General features: G+C 41.3%; 2 protein-coding genes across 3 annotated transcripts; one reads left to right on the forward strand and one right to left on the reverse strand.

Moving 5' to 3' along the window:
* The first annotated feature begins 4050 nt into the window (after positions 1-4050).
* Positions 4051-17353, forward strand: rad21b (RAD21 cohesin complex component b). Of its 2 annotated transcripts, XM_030740973.1 has the most exons (15): positions 4051-4239; positions 6528-6590; positions 6642-6725; positions 7578-7707; positions 9576-9675; positions 10150-10256; positions 10412-10621; positions 10760-10882; positions 11003-11131; positions 12725-12948; positions 13052-13208; positions 13411-13556; positions 13660-13860; positions 13995-14078; positions 15682-17353. In XM_030740973.1, exons 2-15 carry the CDS (start codon positions 6582-6584, stop codon positions 15871-15873), a joined length of 1896 nt encoding a protein of 631 aa, XP_030596833.1. In that variant the 5' UTR covers positions 4051-4239; positions 6528-6581; the 3' UTR covers positions 15874-17353. The 2 variants fall into 2 exon arrangements, with proteins under 2 accessions (XP_030596833.1, XP_030596831.1); XM_030740971.1 differs by having other exon boundaries at positions 6528-6725.
* Positions 17354-17382: 29 nt separating this feature from the next.
* utp23 (UTP23 small subunit processome component) lies at positions 17383-20041 on the reverse strand. The gene is made up of 3 exons (XM_030740974.1): positions 19689-20041; positions 19426-19600; positions 17383-18051 (listed from the first exon to the last, which is right to left on the reverse strand). The coding sequence occupies exons 1-3, from the start codon at positions 19874-19876 to the stop codon at positions 17623-17625; spliced, it is 792 nt and encodes a 263-aa protein (XP_030596834.1). The 5' UTR covers positions 19877-20041; the 3' UTR covers positions 17383-17622.
* Between the last annotated feature and the right edge of the window lie 246 nt (positions 20042-20287).

The following is a 20287-nucleotide window of genomic DNA, read 5'->3' on the forward strand; positions in this document are numbered from 1 at the left end:
CTAACCCAACTCTTTATCAGATGTCCTAACCCCCAGCTGGTGGCAAGAGATCTGTCGGAGGTTTCTTCCTGTTATAAGGGAGTTTTTCCTCCCCACTGTTGCCTAGTGCTTGCTCACAGGTGATTGTCAGTTTTGGGGTTTCAGGTTGGGTTACTCGAGGGTCTTTACTTTGCAGTAGAAAGCCCCTTGAACTGAGCTATGATTCAATTCAATTTCATTCAATTCACAAACTCGAGCTGAATTGAATCAGGCTAACATGTTTTTAAGACAAACTGTTCTTTTTACTTTGTTAAATAACACCAGAAAAATAAAGTGAAAATTACCACCAAAAATCACATTTGAATTTCTGCTCATTTCATTTGCTGTTAGAATGAATGTAAAACTCTTACTTTCATTCAAACTCTTTCAGGTCAGAAACAGAAAGGAAAGATGGTATTGTTCTGCTACACAGATTTCTCCTGTTTCCAACATTACAAATCCAAAACGGCTTCTGAAGCTACCCTCCTCCTGTTTTATGATGTTATTTTTCAAAAGTCAAGGAAAAAAAATTCCCATGCTAACCACTAAAGCCAAGTCCAGTCCTTCCTTTGGTCCAGCGGCTAACTGGAGGTTAACACACTGAAATCAGCACAAATCCCTTCAGCTCATAGAAAATAGGTTTGGTTAGATATTAGATTTCGGTCCTGGAAACATGGAGTATATCCGTCTATACTACACAAAGCAATCACAGGTGTACACTGAGATCTGTGCAGTGAGACATCCTGTTTGACCTTCCAGTCCCTTTGCTCACCAAGCTGACCACTACAGTCGTTTCTATTACTTACCCACTGTACATCATGTTTATTATGGAGAGCCGTTTCATTAAAATTGAAATAAATGAATAAATAAATAAATAAATACTGCTATTGATAAATTGTTAATAAATATTCTCTCTATCTATCTATCTATCTGGTGACTATGGACACCACTTAAGTACATCGAACTCATTGTCATGCTCAAGAAACCAGTTTGAGATGATTTCTCCTGCATCTGCGTCAAGGTTCAGTGTGTCGTACATTCAGAGATGCTCTTCTGTATACCTTGGTTGCTTCCTTGCTATCAGGGAGAAGCAGCATTGCCCTCTGACCTCTAGCATCAACAAAGCATTTTCGCCCAGAGAAATGCCGCTCACCTGATATTTTCTCTTTTTCAAACCATTCTCTGTAAACCCCAGAGATGGTTGTGTGAGAAAATTCCAGTAGATCAGCAGTTTCTGAAAAATTCAGACCAGCCCGTCTAGCTCCAACAGTCACGGTACACTCAAAGTCACATAAATCACCTTTCTATCCTGTTCCGATGCTCAGTTTGAACTTCAGCAGGTCATCTTGACCATGTCTTCTACATACCTCAATGCATTGATTTGCTGCCATGTGATTGGCTGATTCGATATTTGCATCCACATAATGAAGTGGCCGGTAGACTTTTCCTTGGAGTGTTACTCCCACATCTCTGTTACAATCATTCGTTATTTCTGAGCTAAATGTTTCTGCACGACATTTTTAACCACGGCATAGTTTTTCCTCTTCACAAAGCTTCTTGTTGTTTGCTCGTTTTACCAAATGTGTTACTTTCTAGTCCTTGGGATGAAACTGGCATTTGTATTTATATTATAAAAGTTATCAAGAATAGGAAGAGATGGACTTTTTTAATGTCATAACATCTATCAGAGTTAAAAGCAGGGTACCAATGAGCACTTTGTTTGTGTTAAGGCAACTTGTGCGCCAGCTCAGCCACGTTAGGCAAATATTTTTTCCTACTGATCTTCAAGTATTCTAATTTCAGATTCAGCTCGAAGCAGAACTTTCTCCCATCATTTCAAATCACATAAAAAAAAATCTTATTTTCACTTGACATGGCAATTTTAAGGATATTTAGCGAATAATACATTGTTGTAATGAATTGAAAGGCTTTAGTTCTACTGTGCAGAATGATTTACTGTGATTTCACAGTTAGAAAGTAATTATGATTAAAGTGGTAATTAAATGCTGAGGCATCTTAAGTAGACAATCTTTCATAAAATTAAAACACAATTTTTCAGCCAACTTAAACCAGTTGGATTGGGAACATTTATTTTAAAGATTTGACATCATTAAAATTGAAGACCCTGCCTTATATTACTTCATTAACTTTAATTTGCACAGCCAGGTGATCTTTTTATTTTTTTGCTGCTGCTGCTGCTTCTGCTGCTAAAAAACTGCAACATTTTCATTTGAAAATCTGTGCTTATGGTGCCTCATATGTTATCGTCCAGCTACTGCCTCCTGCTGGTACTTTCAGCTATGTGCAGGAAGTCAGAGGAGAAAGTTGAAAGAAGAAATTATGTTCTTCAGAAAAAAAGTAGGACGTGCAGAAGCTAAACTCCTGTGTGTGCAAACTGATTTTTAACTAGCTCTGATTCATGTTCCTGGCCTGAAACAACATGTGACTGATTCATTTCCTCCTTTCCTGGTATGTGTGAGCGAGCGTGCTGCAGCAGCCTGAGGGAGTGCAGAGATCATGTCTGCTATCAGCTGAGCTGGTAAAGTGTCACAAGATTGCTGCTGCCCTGATAGGACAATAATGTGTGAGTTCAGTCCAAAACAGTGCTTAATGATGTTACAAAGTGCTTCAAAACACAGTTTGTGGGTCACTGCACCGAGTGTTCAGATTACCACAGGGACCACTGTTACCTTCACCTTCCACATCCTCTCTAGCTCTTCTCTGAGCCCTTGGTATTTATCGAGCTTCTCGTCTTCTTTTCCTTCCGCTTAGCAGACAGTTTCAGGGTGCTGGATTTGGGGTGAAACTCTCCATCAGTGTAGTGGCAACATTACCATCTTTGGAACAAGAGGTCAGGGGTTAACAAGGTCCACCTCAGGTGTTGAGGGCATACTGACAATAAGTGGGCTACTGGAATAAATGAGATAATGCTACTACACATGTAATCTCAATAAAAGGGTTACATGGAGAGGATGTGGGACCTGTGGATATATATGAAGTATTTATATATATAAAAGGTTAATTCTGGCTTCATATTTCTTGAAAGAAGATGGCTATTTTTATGACTTAGAGCATCTACTTTATAGGCCTACTTCTTGTGTACCACAAACATAACTGTGCATTTATCTGCAAGCTATAGTAAATAATTAATGCAGATATTTTTCAGTTATTTTTATGCTTCACAGAATACATATCAAAAAATTTGAAGTGTTGCTCAGTGGGTGGGGGAAAAAAACTTTCCCATCAGTCAGGCTCTTTCTTTTGTACTGGGAATTTTTCAACATGCTGTCAGTGTAAATAGAATTATTTTGAGAAGTATAATTAATGCACAATTATTCCACATGATAACTGGTATATTCTTAAATACAAAGCTCATATACAAGGCTGTTCTGGGTCTGCTCCCTTCTTATCTTCTATCATGTATCCATCAGAAATCCATAGGAGGGCACTCTCTTTGCTCCCGTGACTCCATCTCAGTGGCAGTACATAAAGTTTGGACAGAGCTTGGGTAAAAATCATTTCAATTTACTGCTCCATCTTCGTGGAATAAATTACAAACTGATCTGAATCTGAAGGAGCTGGTCTCATTAAATTTTTAAGACCATTTTAAAAGGCTGAGATAGCTGCCTCGTTCTAAGTGTCTTAACTGAACTAATTCACGTTTATGTTAATTGTCGTTGTCTGGTTTTATGTTTGGTTTTATCTAACTGTATATTGCTGCTAGTCTTGGCCAGGACTCTTTTGTAAAAGAGATTTTAAATCTCAGTGGGATTTTCCTGATAAAATAAAGGTTAAATAAAAATAATAAAATAAATAAAAAATAACACGGACTGTCTAAATCTGCACCAATGACTTGCATAAAAAATAAATAAATAAAAATATCTTTTAACCAAGTGATATTGATAACGGCCTGATAAGGTGGATTATTGACACAAACCAATCATTCTAAGTTTCGGAGGTAAATCCACCTAAAGGATCTGAAAACAGCACAGAGATAAAAGGAGCATCCCAGCGTGCCTTCATGCCTCCCGTTCCCTCATCAGCACCACCGCCTGCATCCTGCTGAGCTTCCGTCCTGCCTCCCGGACGGTGCAGGAGACGCTGACGGGACGCCATCTTGTTTGTTTTAGTGCAAGAGGAGGAGGAGGAGTACGGTAAGCCCCAACCAACAGCAGCGACGGCACGGCCGGCAAAACGGGAGAAGGGCCAGACGGCTAACCGGTGAGTCATTTATGCTTAATGTGAGCGAGAGATTAGATTTGTGTGGGTTATTATCGGTGTCACCGGAGGGGGGGAAAAAGAACACGCTAGCGTCGCGCTGCTCCGGTTTTGGATGACAGCAGCTAACATTAGCTCATCTGCAGCATCACCTGTTGGGATGCAGCGGTGTAACGGACATCTCACTCAAAACGGTCAAATAAAGACTGCCTGCGCTTCACCTGTCCAACATTACGGGGTCGTTGTGTTTCTCGGTGATAACAGCGTAACATCTACCTTTGGGCCAGCACTTTCATTGTATTTATCCTGCATCCTGTGATATACATTACTTATTAAGTCCTGACAGCCCTCGTTATACTGGCTGCCCTGTTTATCGCTGCAGGAGCTAAATAGCATATATATATATATATAATTTACAGTGTAATTAGCCATAAATAAAAGGGGCCGATCATGATGCTGCTCCCCCTGCAGCTGGTGCTCCAAAAACAAGACAAAAGAAACATGCACATAAATATTTAAAATATTTATCAGAAACAAGGGTGTGCAAGTATTGGTATTGCACATATACAGTGGTAAGATATTGCACTGTACATACTGTGAGTTGACTGCATTGGAAACTCTTATAGTCAGATTTTACACTTCAGTCAGACCGGATAAAGGACCTGCCAAGCATTCCTTCTTAAACAGTGGATGTAGCAGTCTTTTTGTCATGGTCCGGGGTCCCAGGATGGATGAGAGTTTGGCCAACATCCTCCTCTCTCCCAACTCCTCAATGGAGGCAAAGGAGCAGTCCGCAACAGAGGCAGCACTGCTGAGCAGCTTATTTAGTCTCTTCCTGTCCCTCAGAGCTCCCGCATCCCCAGCAGACCACTGCCTAGAGCAGGGGTGGGCAAACTATGGCCCGTGGGCCACACCCAGCCCGTTGGTCTTTTTAGTCCAGCCCGCCAAAGATTGGCACAGAATTGCCCAAATCAAATCATATAGTTATGACTGATGTCGAGGATTCTGAGAATTGCTGCAACAAAACTAACACCAGACTGATGCACTGGCAAAAATAAGACTGTTCCCACTAAAAGTAAAAGTAAAATTAACACTGTAATGCCTTTTTTATGTTTATGTTTGATATGTAAGCATCTGATGCTGGCCCAGCCCAATCAGTGTGGCCCCAGAGCCAAACAGTTTTCCCCCCCCTGGCCTAGAGGATTACAAATGCTACCACAGTGTCACAGAAGACCCTTAACAATATCCTGCACACCGAGGGACCTCTTCTTAGTTTTCAAAGTAAACGGAGACAACTTTGGCCCTTCTCATACAGGACATCTGTGTTATGTGACCAGTCCAGTTTGCAATAGAGATGAACACCCATGTATTTGCAGGCTGAAAGAGTCTCAATCTCCACGGCTCAAATATTCACTGGTGTAAACCGTATCACCTTGTGGTGGAAGTCAGTCACTCTTTCCTTTGTCTTGCTGGCGTTTATTTGAAGATGGTTCTTTCCACACTGTTCAATGAAGTTGACAATAACTGCTCTGTATCACAGTTTGTTCCCCTCTGATATACGCCCAACAATGACAAAAAGGTTCCATGTGGAGCAGACGACTACATCAGAGTCTACTGCATTCTGTTAGCGAGGTAGTCAATGATCCATGCAGTCAGATGGCAGTGGGCTGTTGGGATTCAGGCTCCTTCCCTAAACTAATATAAGAAAAACTAAACTAATAGAATCAAAATTGAAAGCAGGACTACTAATAACACACAACGTATCCAGTGATTAATAAACAAAGCCGCAGGGCACCAGGGTGGCTCAACAGATGAGCACACGACAACGTATACTGTGTGGTGGTGCAGAGGGCACAGGTGTGGGACGAAGACCTGTCGCCATTTACTGCGTGTCTTCCCCTATCTCTCTCCTCCCGATTTCCTGTCTCTCTACACTGCATACTGTCAAATAAAGTCGCAAAAGGCCAAAAAAATACAAAAAAATTAAGTAAAATAAAATAAACAAAGCTGCAAAAGTAACAAAGGAATAATCTAGATGCTGATGGAGGTGAAGCAGAGCAAGAGAGTGAGATGATATGCATCAGCAGTCTGTATCACACTGGGGCTGCTCCCATCCCAGTCAGTGGTTTAGAAAAGTCTGCTATGACCCTCTCTCAGTACTACTATTAGCTAGACAACACAATCAATCTTTTTATTTTCAACTCTCCAGCATTGTTTACCTATTTGTAGTGGTGATTTCTGTCATATACACTATACTGTTTCTCTCTTTGTGTTCTTTTTTCTCTCTCCAGGCCTGACGCCTCCCCCACTTCCCCTTTCCCTTGTGGCGGGAAGGCTGCGAGACGATGTTTTACGCCCACTTTGTCCTCAGCAAACGTGGGCCGCTGGCCAAAATCTGGCTGGCGGCCCACTGGGACAAGAAGCTGACCAAGGCACATGTTTTTGAGTGCAACCTGGAGAGCAGCGTGGAGAGCATCATCTCACCTAAGGTCATTTCTCAGGCTGCCACACGTCCCTCCAAGAGACTTTGATTACTGTAAACTGGAGATTGTCCATTTTTTAAACCAATTTCTGATCAAATCTGTCGGTCTGAAGCAGCTACGGTGACCTAGTGGATCAGAGTTTAGGCAGCAGATATGGTTGAAGTTGGAATAAATATCTCAGTCCTCTTTGCTGAAGTTGCAGCACGAGATTGCGCTCCCTTTCATTGATTTCCCCATTACACTAAAATCCCTGAATAATAACTGAAAATAAACTTTTGAGTATCAACCCTGAAAAAGTCATATTGGTTGAGCACTGCTCGAAACTGGTCATTTCTTGTTGGGTTGCCTTGTCTGCATTCATGCAGTCATCCTATAATTGCATTTTGGGACCTTATTGGTGTTTCAGGATTATTTTTTCTATTAGTTTGACATTAATTTATTATCAGGATTTATTTAACAGTATGCATGTATTTCTGAATCTGATATTTATTTCTGATATTGTGTATTTACTTTCAGTTATCTTGTTCTGCAACATCTTTGTTGTGTAAAATATTTTAATCATTTTTAAGTTAATGTTTGTACCATCTAGTTAGACTAAAATATGAAATTTTTTAAATGTTATTTTGCTCTTGGGAAGCTTTATATTTAAATTTATTTTTAATTTTTGGGTTGTGTCATTTGTAATAGTTCAGAATAGTTCATTTCATTTACATAATATACATCATCAGTTGTGAGACAGACGGCTTTTCTGTTGTTCATTATGTTGACAGTTGGAAGAAGTGACACATAGTTTATGTAAAACTGAAGTTACAGTGTTCCTAAATGTATGTGTTTCGTTTTTCTTTTTTTTTTTTACAGGTGAAAATGGCTTTACGAACTTCAGGCCACCTGCTGCTGGGGGTGGTGCGAATCTACCACAGGAAGGCCAAATACCTGCTGGCAGACTGTAACGAGGCCTTCATCAAGATCAAGATGGCATTTAGACCAGGTTGGGAACAGCAAATAAATCCAGACTAGGATTCCCCAAAACAGTTTATCTCATTAAATACAGATTCATACAGCAGCAGTTTGGACCAGCTGAAGCATTTCAGGTATCTCATCAGGAGGCCTCTGGACATTTTCTGGGTTCGCCCAACTTGGAGGAGACCCCGGGGTACACCTAGCTATCGTGTCTGGTCTTTCAGTACATCCTTAACCTTTTCTTTTAATAAAAATCCAAATTCATTTCCCATAAGACAGTGGCAGATTTAGTGCAGTGTATGCAAAATTTTGAACTTATGTAATTGTTCAGTTTGAACTGTTATTGCAGTTCAGGAAAATCCACTTAAATAAAAAGATAAATAAATCCACGATTTTTTCCAGATTCAGTGAGGAAATGATCTGATCTAATCTAACCTAATGATAACCAGTGCTTTAGTTTTCAGTCAGGAACTGAAGCGTGTGAGAGACATGAATGCAGTCATTGTTATGATTTCATGTTGTGGTTCATTCATGAAGAGTTTTGCTTTTTGGAGCCTTCTCTTTTTTTCTTCCATACAGTTGACAGTGAGAGTTGCCCAACAAAAGGATACGTGCCCAAATGCTTCAATATCTGCATCAGTACAGTTATAATTTTTTTTTTTTTTTTACAGTTTTACAAAGTGTTAAAACTGAGCAGCAAATTCTTACAGTGTTTGCTCTGAAAGAAATAGAGATGAGTAATTATTCCTTCACTTTATGCCTTTATGTACACTGCCTGGCCAAAAAAAAAAGTCACCACCTGGATTTGACTAAGCAAACGAGCCTCCTATTGGATAATTACTGCATGGGCAATTATCTTTCAGCTGGCAACAAGTTATTTAACCCCAACTGGTGCAATGAGTTGCTTCTCATTTCTTAAACAATCATGTCGAAAGACACATCGCATGGTCCTGGAAAAGATGTCAGTGTGTTTGAGAAGAGTAAAATCACTGGCATGCATCAAGCAGAGAAAACATCTAAGGAGATTGCAGAAACTACTAAAATTGGGTTAAGAACTGTCCAACGCATTATTAAAAACTGGAAGGATAGTGGGGGCCCATCATCTTCGAGGAAGAAATGAAAAAAATCCTGAATGATCGTGATCGGCGATCACTTAAATGTTTGGTGAAATCAAATCGAAGAAAAACAACAGTAGCAGTAGTGAAAGTAAGAGCATTTCCACACGCACAATGTGAAGAGAACTCAAGGGATTGGACTGAACAGCTGTGTAGCCTTAAGAAAACCACTAATCAGTGAAGCTAACCGGAAAAAAAGGCTTCAGTTTGCTGGGGAGGATAAAGATTGGACTCTGGAGCAATGGAAGAAGCTCATGTGGTCTGATGAGTCCAGATTTACCCTGTTCCAGAGTGATGGGCGCATCAGGGTAAGAAGAGAGGCAGGTGAAGTGATGCACCCGTCATGCCTAGTGCCTACTGCATAAGCCTGTGGGCGCAGTGCTATGATCTGGGTTGCTGCAGTTGGTCAGGTCTAGGTTCAGCAACATCATGTGCTCAAAGAATGAGGTCAGCTGACTACCTGAATATACTGAATGACCAGGTTATTCCATCAATGGATTGTTTCTTCCCTGATGGCACGGGCATATTCCAAGATGACAATGCCCGGATTCATCGGGCTCGAATTGTGAAAGAGGGGTTCTGGGAGCATGAGACATCATTTTCACACGTGGCTTGGCCACCACAGAGTCCAGACCTCAACCCCATTGAGAATCTTTGGGATGTGTTGGAGAAGGCTTTGCGCAGTGGTCAGAATCTGCCATCATCACTGCAAGATCTTGGTGAAAAATGAATGTAACACTGGATGGAAATAAATCTTCTTTCCTGCATTGTGTTGTTTCAGGTGTGGTGGATCTTCCAGAGGAGAACAGAGAAGCAGCGTACAATGCCATCACTCTGCCTGAGGAGTTTCACGATTTTGACCAGCCGCTTCCAGACTTAGAGTGAGTCCTACAGTCTTCCTAAGAGAGCACTACACAGGATGAGACTACAAATAACAAAGTTCGTGTTGTAGGAAACGACCTGTGCAGACAACAGCAACAAAAACACTTATTGCTTGTACTGTACAAGGCCCACATGCTCACTCACCTCACCAAGGTGCCTGGAAAAACCCAGAGATAGTCATGGAATCATGTATGTTTTATTCTTTAAGTTGTGAACATGGAGTACACGCTTGCTTTCTACCTGCATGTATGAACCCACTTTTATATTTTGGGAAATTTGTGGAATTTTAAAACAGGTGAATTACACAGTGCTGCATCACAACAGCAGTTTTTGGATAGAAATAAACAATCTTTTAAAGTGCTGATGATGTGTTTTTAACAACAATTTCTGGTGATTGGGAATAAATATGCTCGCATATAAATACAAAAATATTATAACAACATTCAAATGACAATCTGGTGTGTTTTGTACAGTGACATTGATGTGGCTCAGCAGTTCAACTTGAACCAGAGCAGAGTAGAGGAGATCACCATGAGAGAGGAGGTGGGCAACCTCAACCTGCTGCAGGACAATGATTTTGGTACTTTTTTTTTTTTAATCCTTATTTAGGATTTGTTTAATTAAACACTGGGGATCTCACGTGTAACACCACATTTTAGTCCGGTTGCAATGGTGCCTTTGTTTCAAAGTGTGCATCCTCTGCTTACCCTCCTTGCACACTGTTGTATCATGCAGCTGACTTCGGGATGGACGACCGGGAAATGATGCGAGAGGAAAGCGCATTTGAGGTGGACATCATGGGAGCATCAGCTTCGAACTTGCTGCTGGAGGCTGAGGGTGGAGCTAACCAGATGGCTGACAAGTCCAACCATTTGGAGTATGACGACCAGTACAAGGATGACTTTGGAGACAATCCCATGGAGAGTAATGAGGGAGGAATGCTGGGTAAGAGCTGCCACAAATTTTAAAAAAATACAGATTTTTTTATCTTATGACACTGGTGAAATAGGATTATCTGTAGGTGGGGCTGTTTTCCTCTACCTAATGGATCAAAAACTGTCTTGTCCTCGTATTTCTGTGTAGTGGACAAGCTGCTGAGTAACGAGGATGGAGGCGGCATCTTTGATGACCCTCCTGCCATCACAGAGAGCGTGATGATGCCTCAGGACCACGGAGACGATGACGATGACTTTGATGCTCTCTCAGGTCAGTTACACACACTCCTCATAACCAAAATGTCATATTTCTTGGTGTTTAGCTAGAGTATGTTGTGTTATGGACAGTAAAAATGCATATCTACCATGATGTGTATGTGTGTGGTGTTAGCGGGAGCCCCAGATAGTCCGGATTCAGGCCCAACAGAGCCCCTACCGACTATGGCTGACCAGACAGAGCAAACTAATCTGGTCCACAACGAGGAAGAAACCTTCGCTCTGGAGCCCATCGACATCACAGGTAATCCAGCTAGTTTCCAGAAGATTTCAGGTGAGACAAACTGACTGAGAGGAACTGACACATACTTAATTTGGAAGAGTTTTATGTCAGACGTCCTTCCTGAGAATTTGCGTCTCCGTCTGGAATCAAACCAGTGATCATTCGCACACCAGGTTAATGTGTTAACCACTTCACCATCTAGTGACACTGGAAAGCTGTCATCTAAACATTTCTAAAAGAAAATCTATTGTGCACACCAAGTACGTTTGCAATTAATTGACACACTAGATCAGTGATTCCCAAAGTGTGAGCCATAAAGGTACTGCAGGTGGGCCCAGGGAGATTATTTATGTGTCCCTGAAATACACTGGCAACCTGTCCAGGCTGTACCCTGTCTGGCATCCTGTAGCAGCTGGAACAGGCATCGCCCACAGATAGCTGTTAGCTCTAAGGTGTTGTGCAGACTCAGCAGCGCTCTCCCACAGTAAAAATATAACCAGTGAAGGTGAAAAGTAAGAGAGATGACAGCTGTGCTAATGAGTGTGATTCTGTTGTGTTGTGATCTAGAAAATGATGTCAGATTCAAGCAGCATTTAACCAGTTGACCGGAGCAAAGTGTAACCACATTACATTGCACAGTAGAGTGCGATGTAATGCACAGCACAAAGTGCCTCACATGTCGGTGACATTTAAAATGTTATATTGAGAATCCCCATATAGAAGTATCATTTACTAAATGCTGGGAATATAAACAAAGGCAGTAGAATTTTAAGCAGAGTTTTAAAGATAAAAGACATTTTATGAAAGTTTGACCTTATTTGACCTTTAAGAAGAGGTCAAAGGTCCAAAGTAACATATTTAGAATCCCCATATATCATTCTCTGTATGCCTAAATGTAGCCAATGCAAACAATGGCAGGAAGAAACATAATTTTAAATACCTCCTATATAGGATTATCATCACTTTGACCTTCAGATCGGTCTGTTGACCTTGAAAGTGAGGTCAAAGATCAAATGTGACATCATATTTTAAATCTTAATACGGTGCTTTCTATATGTTGACAACACACTCCACACTTACAGGAATCATATTTCCTGTTATGAGGCTTTTTTGTCATTTTTCGACCAATAAATAAGTTGACCTTGAAGACCTTGGTGAGTGTGTGAGCCACATTTTAATGGATTTAGTGTGACCCCACTCTACACCCCTACAAATTTTTATCAGAATTCATTCAAAACATTTCAAACTGCTGTGTTTACAGACAGAGTGACACACAAACGCTACCAAAAACATAACCTCTTTGGCAGAGGTGATAATAAAAACTAATTAGAAAATATAAAACTGGCTGTGACAAAACTATCATAGAAAGGACACAACAAAGCCTAATTAAAAGAGTCACATATTGATACATAAGTTGCTCATAAAACGGAACACAGTTTTAGTAAATTTGGAGATTTTTTTTTTTTTTTACCTTTTTATGCTATAAAAACGGTCTGAAATCCACCAGCTCAGCCAGACAAAAATATTGCTGTTTCTACTAATGAAAGTGTGCTTGTACTTTCTTAGAAATGTTGTCTAGCACTAAATATGATTCCCTGTCCTCCCGATCTGCAGTTAAGGAGACCAAGGCAAAGCGGAAAAGGAAGCTGATTGTAGACAGTGTGAAGGAGTTGGATAGTAAAACTATCCGTGCGCAGCTTTCTGATTACTCCGACATTGTCACAACCCTGGATCTGGCTCCGCCCACAAAGAAACTGATGATGTGGAAGGAGACGGGAGGAGTCGAGAAGCTTTTCTCCCTGCCGGCTCAACCTTTATGGAATGCCAGACTGCTCAAGGTAATGGATGTACTGTCACTTTGGTGACAGGTGTAGTGGTGATAGTCACACGCCTTACAAACACTTAACTCTGTTTGTTTTGGGGGGGGGTTCCCCTCACTAGATGTTTACAAGGTGTCTGACACCATTAGTCCCAGACGAGCTGAGGAAGAGGAGGAAAGGTGGCGAGGCCGACAGTCTGGATGAGTTCCTCAAAGATCTGGAGAACCCAGAGGTGCCAAGGGAGGAAACGGCAGGCCATCAGCAGAGAGACATCATGGGTAGGAAACAAGCTGTATATAAAAGATGGAATAGCCTCAAGGGTCTAAAAAGTGATGCCAACGCAAAGCGCCTTAAACCTGAGTTAATTTTGTAAATTTTGGTCTCTATTAGCAGTTCATTTTTAAACTTTTAAACTTAAACTCAATATTTTTAAACTGGCTAATTTAAACTGGGTTGTTTTGGGTTTTTTTGGTCTTCCAGACCAGACCATCATGGAAGAGGCCAGCGTGCTGCAGACTTCAGCAGTGGAGGGGAGCAGGACAACCCTGGACGAGTCAGTCATGCCGCCTCCATCCTCCCAGCGAGGCTTGAAACGCAAGGCCCAGGACACAGAGCCAGCCCTGCCCGTGAGTACAGATGTTTTGTTTTTTTTTCGGTGATTGTTACCTCACTCCCTCTCTGTCTCTCCCACTGTCACCCTGATGTGTCCTCTGACTCTCCTCACTCCAGATGGGAGCCTTGGACCAACAGCAGCAGCAGCAGCAGCAGCAGGGGTCCAGAGCATCTAATGCACCCCAGCAGCTCGAGGCATCCACTGTGGATCTACCCCCAGAGGAAACGACTACCACTACAAACATTAGCCAGCTGATAGAGCTAGACCTGCTCACTGACAAGGACAAGAAGAAGAATGATGATGACTCTGATGAGGAGGTGAGATAAAAGATTCACAAACCTTGGACTTCTTCACTTTTTTCCACCCCTTTTTTATTCATCCAGAGTGAATAAGCAAACTCATTTCATCCTTTATTACGTTGGGATAAGGATTTTGTGTGTGTTTGTGTCAGGAGGAGGAGGCGCAGGGAGGAGACCAGGACCAGGAGGAGAGGAGGTGGAACAAAAGAACCCAGCAGATGCTTCATGGTCTCCAGGTTTGTGTGTGATCACATCTTATCAGAAGCAAAAGAACAGAGTGATATGTTGTTGGTACAACGAGTTAATTTGGTCTAAATCAGCCAGAGGATAATTCTACAGAAGACTTAGAGAATTCAAGATTGTAGCCATAAACACATGACTACAATTATTAAACATGGATCTGGGCATCGCGGGGCCACCCATTGTTTTTGTGGACTCTGCATTTTGAAGCTTTAAAATGTGCCATGTTGGTTTTTTTTAGAATCAGAAGTTGCCGTATTTAGATGAGAGGATGGAGTGCTAAGTTATCAGCTAAGGTTAGTTTGCTTTGGTTAGCAGCTCCCAATATGAACACAAACACACATATTTGCTGAGTGGTGAGTAACACACTAATGAAATAATAAAATTTTACTTACCAAACCGAAGTACAAACTTGCTGTATGATCTGTACCAGACAGACAAGCCATGATTACAGTCAGATAATCTACTAAAAAGCTCCAAAAACGTACCCATAAGGTTTACTTCTTTTTAAATTTTGATGATAATACATGCATACTTACACAAAAATAGGTATTTTGAATGCCAGACTGTTACTTGTAATGGTGATTACAATTGCGATCTGTCCATCTGAGGACGCCTTGCATCAGCACAACCACCACTACCAGCCAATTAATATGATGAGTAATACACCCCCTGGTGGTATGTACTGAAATAAGCACAAGCCTGAGCTCGAGGTTAATGAATTATGAACTTACAAACAACGCTCCGCACATATTTTCAGACTGCTGCGTTAAACCAGCTTGTTTCTGCCCCTGAAAAAAAAAAAAAATTGCCAGACAGAGCTAAAAATTTTGGGTTACCATCTCAAAACTTCATCTTAATTACCCAAATCTTTGATTTATGGATGGCAATCTTTTTTATTTTACTGACAAAAACATACTACACACATATTTGCGGAGCTGCCACAGCAGAAGTGTAGCCAAAGTCACGTGTAAAAACACAGCTAAATAAAAAGCTGGGTGAACTTTAACTGATGAGTCGTCTGTATTTTCAGTACTTTGAGCACAACTTTCAGCCATTAATATCAGTGCACGCTTATAGATTTTACACATTGACAAATCTGTTTACAGACACACGGATCAGAATACACACTCGGATTTTAATCACACACAAGTCTCCACGCAAATCACAACACACAAATAGTTTTGATATAATAATATTCCCATACTCCAGCTGCCTGTATCGAGACAATTGCAATCAACGTGGCCATGTTCCTAACTCCATCTGGTGGATGAGTTACAAAAAGAGCTTCGCCCCACTCAGAAAGTATTCACAGAGATCAAAACTGACTGAAGTCAAGGGAGCTGAGGGCTGTTTTGCCATAAACATGTTATGCACCTGGAGGAATTTTTGCAGCCAGGGTGGCCATTAAAAAGAATGCAGGTTTAAGGCACTTTGGCCTCACCAAGAAGAGCAGCATCAGGTAATATTAACACTACAGACTACAGGCATCTTGTCAGCAGATGTAGCAAAGCGCTGCCCTTGAATGACCTTAAAAATCAAAGTATGGAAAGTGACAGAGGCTTCTCCCTCCTCACACACTTTGTCACTGTGCCACAGAGGGTGATGCATAAAACCGGCGCCCAGTCGGTCAGCCTGCTGGACCTGTGCAGGAACAACAACAGGAAGCAGGCAGCCGCCAAGTTCTACAGCTTTCTGGTCCTGAAGAAGCAGCAGGCTGTGGAGCTCGTCCAGGAGGAGCCTTACAGTGACATCATCGCTACGCCAGGACCTCGCTTCCACATCATCTAAAAAAAAAAAAAAATTCACTCCATTCTAGAAGAAAAAACTGCTCTGAGGTCAGTCCATTCAGCCAGCAGTTTGTGTGTTAGTTAAACATAAGTCTTATTTGAGTATGCTGAGATTGTTTTATTTGTGAAATGTTTTTATTTTTGCAACATTTAAATGTAAAGCAATGGTGGGAGGAAGTGGGTCTGAATAACAGGGTTGGATTATTGAAGTAAACATAGTGGGAAAGATTGCAACTTAAACAATGAACACTTGTATTATTTACTCACTTTATATCCCAGTTAGTATAAAGGCTCATCTGTGCCTCATCGTGTGTGGTAGACTGGCGTTGCACCGAAGTGAAGGAGCTCATTGTAAACATTTGTTTACACAGTGGTGAGGCAGTCAAACATGTTGCTTCCATTTTTTTTTTCTCACTACTGCACATAAAGGTTCCCATCTGAAGTCTCTCACCGTTGCATTAGGCAGGAGGAGCATGCACTGTATCTCCTAGAGTACATTTAAACAGTTAATACAGTTCTCTACAGACTCGACCAGCAGCTAATCATTATACACCTGTAGAGTAGCACTTTAAGCATTACAAACTCTTAAGTTGTTGTTGCGGTCAATAAAAAAAAATAATGAGTCAGTATAGACATGACCCAAATCCATAAAACATACTAATTTCCAAGCAGGATTTCAGGACTGTGCACACTTTTAAAATGCCTGTTTTGCAGCATGCGGTGATTATGCACACTTTTCCTCTGATCCAAGTTTAAAAATTCTGGTGCTCCTGGAGCACCTTTAATAACCCATGCTGCTTCCTCTCTTCATCATCGTCTGTCAGTATAAAAAGTGAAATATTGCCACTTTTCGTTACATTGTCCTGGATGTTATTACTATGTACTGTGGATTTGGGACACAGTTTAATAAAACTTAGCTTCAGAACTTCAGCCTATAGATGAAAACGTGAGTGGTCTGCTTTACTTGCATGCTATCCTGAAATATTTGAATTGAGTGCAGTTTGTCTCAAATTTCTTTTTGTTGCCATGTTGCTTTTTTTAATCCTTAAAATAACTTGAGGTCTGTGATTCAGATTCACTTTACTCAGTGTCCTTATTGTATATGGATACAGTGATGCACTGTCTTGGTTATTAAGACAATTCAGTCGTTGTGCTCTTTGTCACTTTTGACAGTATTAATTTATTGCTGTAATTCTGTATAGCAGCTAAAGAGAAAGAATTGTTTCTTTTTTATCTTAAAAGCAGATTTCATCATTAATCTATAGAATGGCTTGATGACAGGCAAATTAAAACTGGATGGACTTTTGTTGCCACTATAAATCATTATCGGATTAGAAAATACTACCGCTTAAATTTAACTTAAATAAAAAAGGTTCGAACAGCACACAGTGGAAACATGAGGACCTCCAAGTTCATGTGTCCACACTGCAGAGACAGCTGAATGCATTGTTTCTGATATCCTGTTTAAAAAAAAAAAAAAATAAAGGGGTTATGCTGTTTAATGTCTGAGTGTGCATCTTATATTTGAAACTATGTGCCTGTAATGAAACCTGCTTTTTTTTTTTTTGTATAAAAGAAATTCTAAAAATGTTGTCTCAGAACAGTTTCAGTCCCTTGCCTGTAGGTTTTTTCAAAATAAAACAAAAACCACTACAAAATGGCCTTTTAAAAATTGCATTTATGTAATAAACAATTTTTCTCTGCAGTCACATCAAAAAGTAAACATGTAAATCAGGTGCATGGAGAAGGTTTAAGTCTCTGTCTTCCTGCTGCTCTGTGTATTTGCAGCTGCAGGAACAGCCGTGCTCTCTCCTGCCTCCGCTTTTCGTTTCTTGTGTCGGCTTCTTTTCCTCTTCCCCTCCTGCTCCGTATTCTTCAGCGGTGGCGTCGGTATTCCTTTTTTCTTCTTCTTCTTCAGGCAGCTCAGGGGATTGGGGTTGCTCTGTTTCCGCTTCCTCTTCTTCCCCCGCCTCTCTCCGTCCTTCTGGCCGATGCCCTGCTCCTCTTTCAGGGTGCGGATGCTGTGATGCTGGGCCGGGCTGACCAGCTCTCCCAGCTGGACGGCCTGGACGTGGTCGAGGGACGCCTGGCTGGGCTTGTCCAGTACGATGGTGTTGAGGATGATGTAAAGCAGAGGAACACCTGGGATTTTCTTCAGCCCTGTGGTGACTGCATAGTCCTGAAGACACCATGAGACCAGAGAAATATTTGTAAGGGGGGGGCAAACTTAACTGTCACCCACTCCCTTTGTTATTGTGAATTGATTTTACCAACCCAGGGTAACCTTTTTTATTCTTAATTCTTACTTCCAGTTCCATATTTTTATTACTGACTCTACTAGTAGAAGATCAACAATTCAAAATAATGCTTTTTTTAAAATGTTATTTAAACTGAGAAAATGCAACATTTTAAGAAAAATAGCTCATTATGAATTTGATACCAGCAATACGTTTCAAAAAAAGTTGGCAGGGTGGCAATACGAGGTGAGAAAGTGATACTTTTTGCAGCTAATAAGGTTAATTGGTAACAGATCACTAACATGATTGGGTAGAAGTAAAGCTGGCCAGTGGTTCACCCATCTGCACACAACTGCACCTACAAATTGTGGAACAATTTTAGAATAACGTTCCTCATTGTAAAATTTTGAAGACTTTGAATATCTCATCATGTGCAGTACATAGGAGATTCTCAGAGAATCTGGAGAAATCAGGTGGCCAAATGCCACATGGCCGAAATGCAGGCTGGGGTAAGCCAAATCAAAATTTGAAATTCTTTTTGGAAAACATGGATGCTCCGGACTCAAGAGGAGAGAGAGACCATTTGGGTTGTTATCAGCACTCAGTTCAAAAGCCTGTATCTCTGGTGTATGAGGGTGCATCACTGTCTATGGGATTGGCAGCTTGCACATCTGTACAGGCACCAACAACGCTGAAAGGTATATACAGGTTTAAGAGAAACATATTCTCCCATGCAGCCCATGTCTTTTTCAGGGAGGACCTTGCATATTTCAGCAAAACAACAGTCCTGTTGCTGAACTGACCTGAATGCAGCAGAGACCTTTGAACAATTGAAAACATTTGGACCATCCTGTAACAAAAAGTAGAGCCAGGACTGTTGTGCAGCTAGAACAGGGCTCTTCAACTCCAGGCCTCGAGAGCTGGTGTCCTGCAGGTTTTAGATGTGTCTCTGCTCCAACACACCTGAGTCAAATATAGAAGTCATTAGCAGGACTCTGGAGAACTTGACTGCATACTGAGGAGGTAATTCAGCCATTTGATTCAGGAATGTTGGATCAGGGACACATCTAAAACCTGCAGGACACCGGCTCTCGAGGCCTGGAGTTGAAGACCCTTGAGCTAGAATCTATCTATAAAATATAGGTTTATGAGACCTTGAAAATCACTGCATTCTGTTTTTATTTTCATATGTTACACAGCCTCCCAGCTTTTTCAGAATCGGGGTTGTAGAAAAAGAAACTCTGAAACTGGGTGTTCAGAGCACTCACACCTGGATTTGAAAAGCCTCTCTCCCCTTCATCTCAGTATTTACCTACCTGTGTGGCAACGAAGTAGCGGTGCGGGTTGGTCTCTTCCAGCATGGACAGCAGACACTCTGAAGCGGAGACTGGCTCTTTGAAATGCGGACATTTCCGGACCTGAAACCGCTGCAGGATGATTTTGGCTCCGTACAGCTGTTTTCCGAGCGTCTCCAGCTCTTTCAGTGCACAGCTGAGTGTAAACACATGGACATGTTAACGGGTGCATAATTACGGGACACCGGGTGGGACAGTGAAGACACAGAGGTGGCTGTACTCACCTGGTGGTGCACAGCTGCACCTCTCCCATTAGATATTTGGGCATCTGCTCTTTGATCTGAATCTTGTTCTTTAAGGCCGCCTGACAGAAAGTGCCATCGATGAGAATCTGGAAGGGTTCCCTGAAGCCGAAATTGTATTTGTAGAAGCTGATCGTCTTCTTCGCTTGCTTCTGCCGCTTGATCTTCATGGCGGCGGGCCAGTGACCTCAGAGCACGGGATAAAACACAGGCAGGCGTCAGTGACGGACGTTAACCGTCAAGAAGCTGTTTGTGGATGTCTCCCGTGTACAAGCTCTCAAACGATCATATTCAGCATGGACGCTATAAACAACACGCTTGCGGTGCGTGCTCCTCAACCGTCCGAGCGGAAACAAAACGGATGACAAAAGTTCCTGTGTGTGTGTTTTGAGTGTATAATAATTTGGTTGAATTTATCAACGCGATAGATATCGTTATTTTTTTTCCTTGTAGCAAATATTGTTTGTATTTTTGTAAAGTTCAAATAAAACAAAAGTAAACAAAACTTTAAAGTAGCCATAGAATTTAAAATGACCATATTATACTGTGCAAAAGTCTTGAGTCACCTCTCATTTCTTCAT

Source organism: Archocentrus centrarchus, chromosome 11, assembly GCF_007364275.1.
Source record: "Archocentrus centrarchus isolate MPI-CPG fArcCen1 chromosome 11, fArcCen1, whole genome shotgun sequence".
Lineage (NCBI taxonomy): Eukaryota > Metazoa > Chordata > Actinopteri > Cichliformes > Cichlidae > Archocentrus > Archocentrus centrarchus.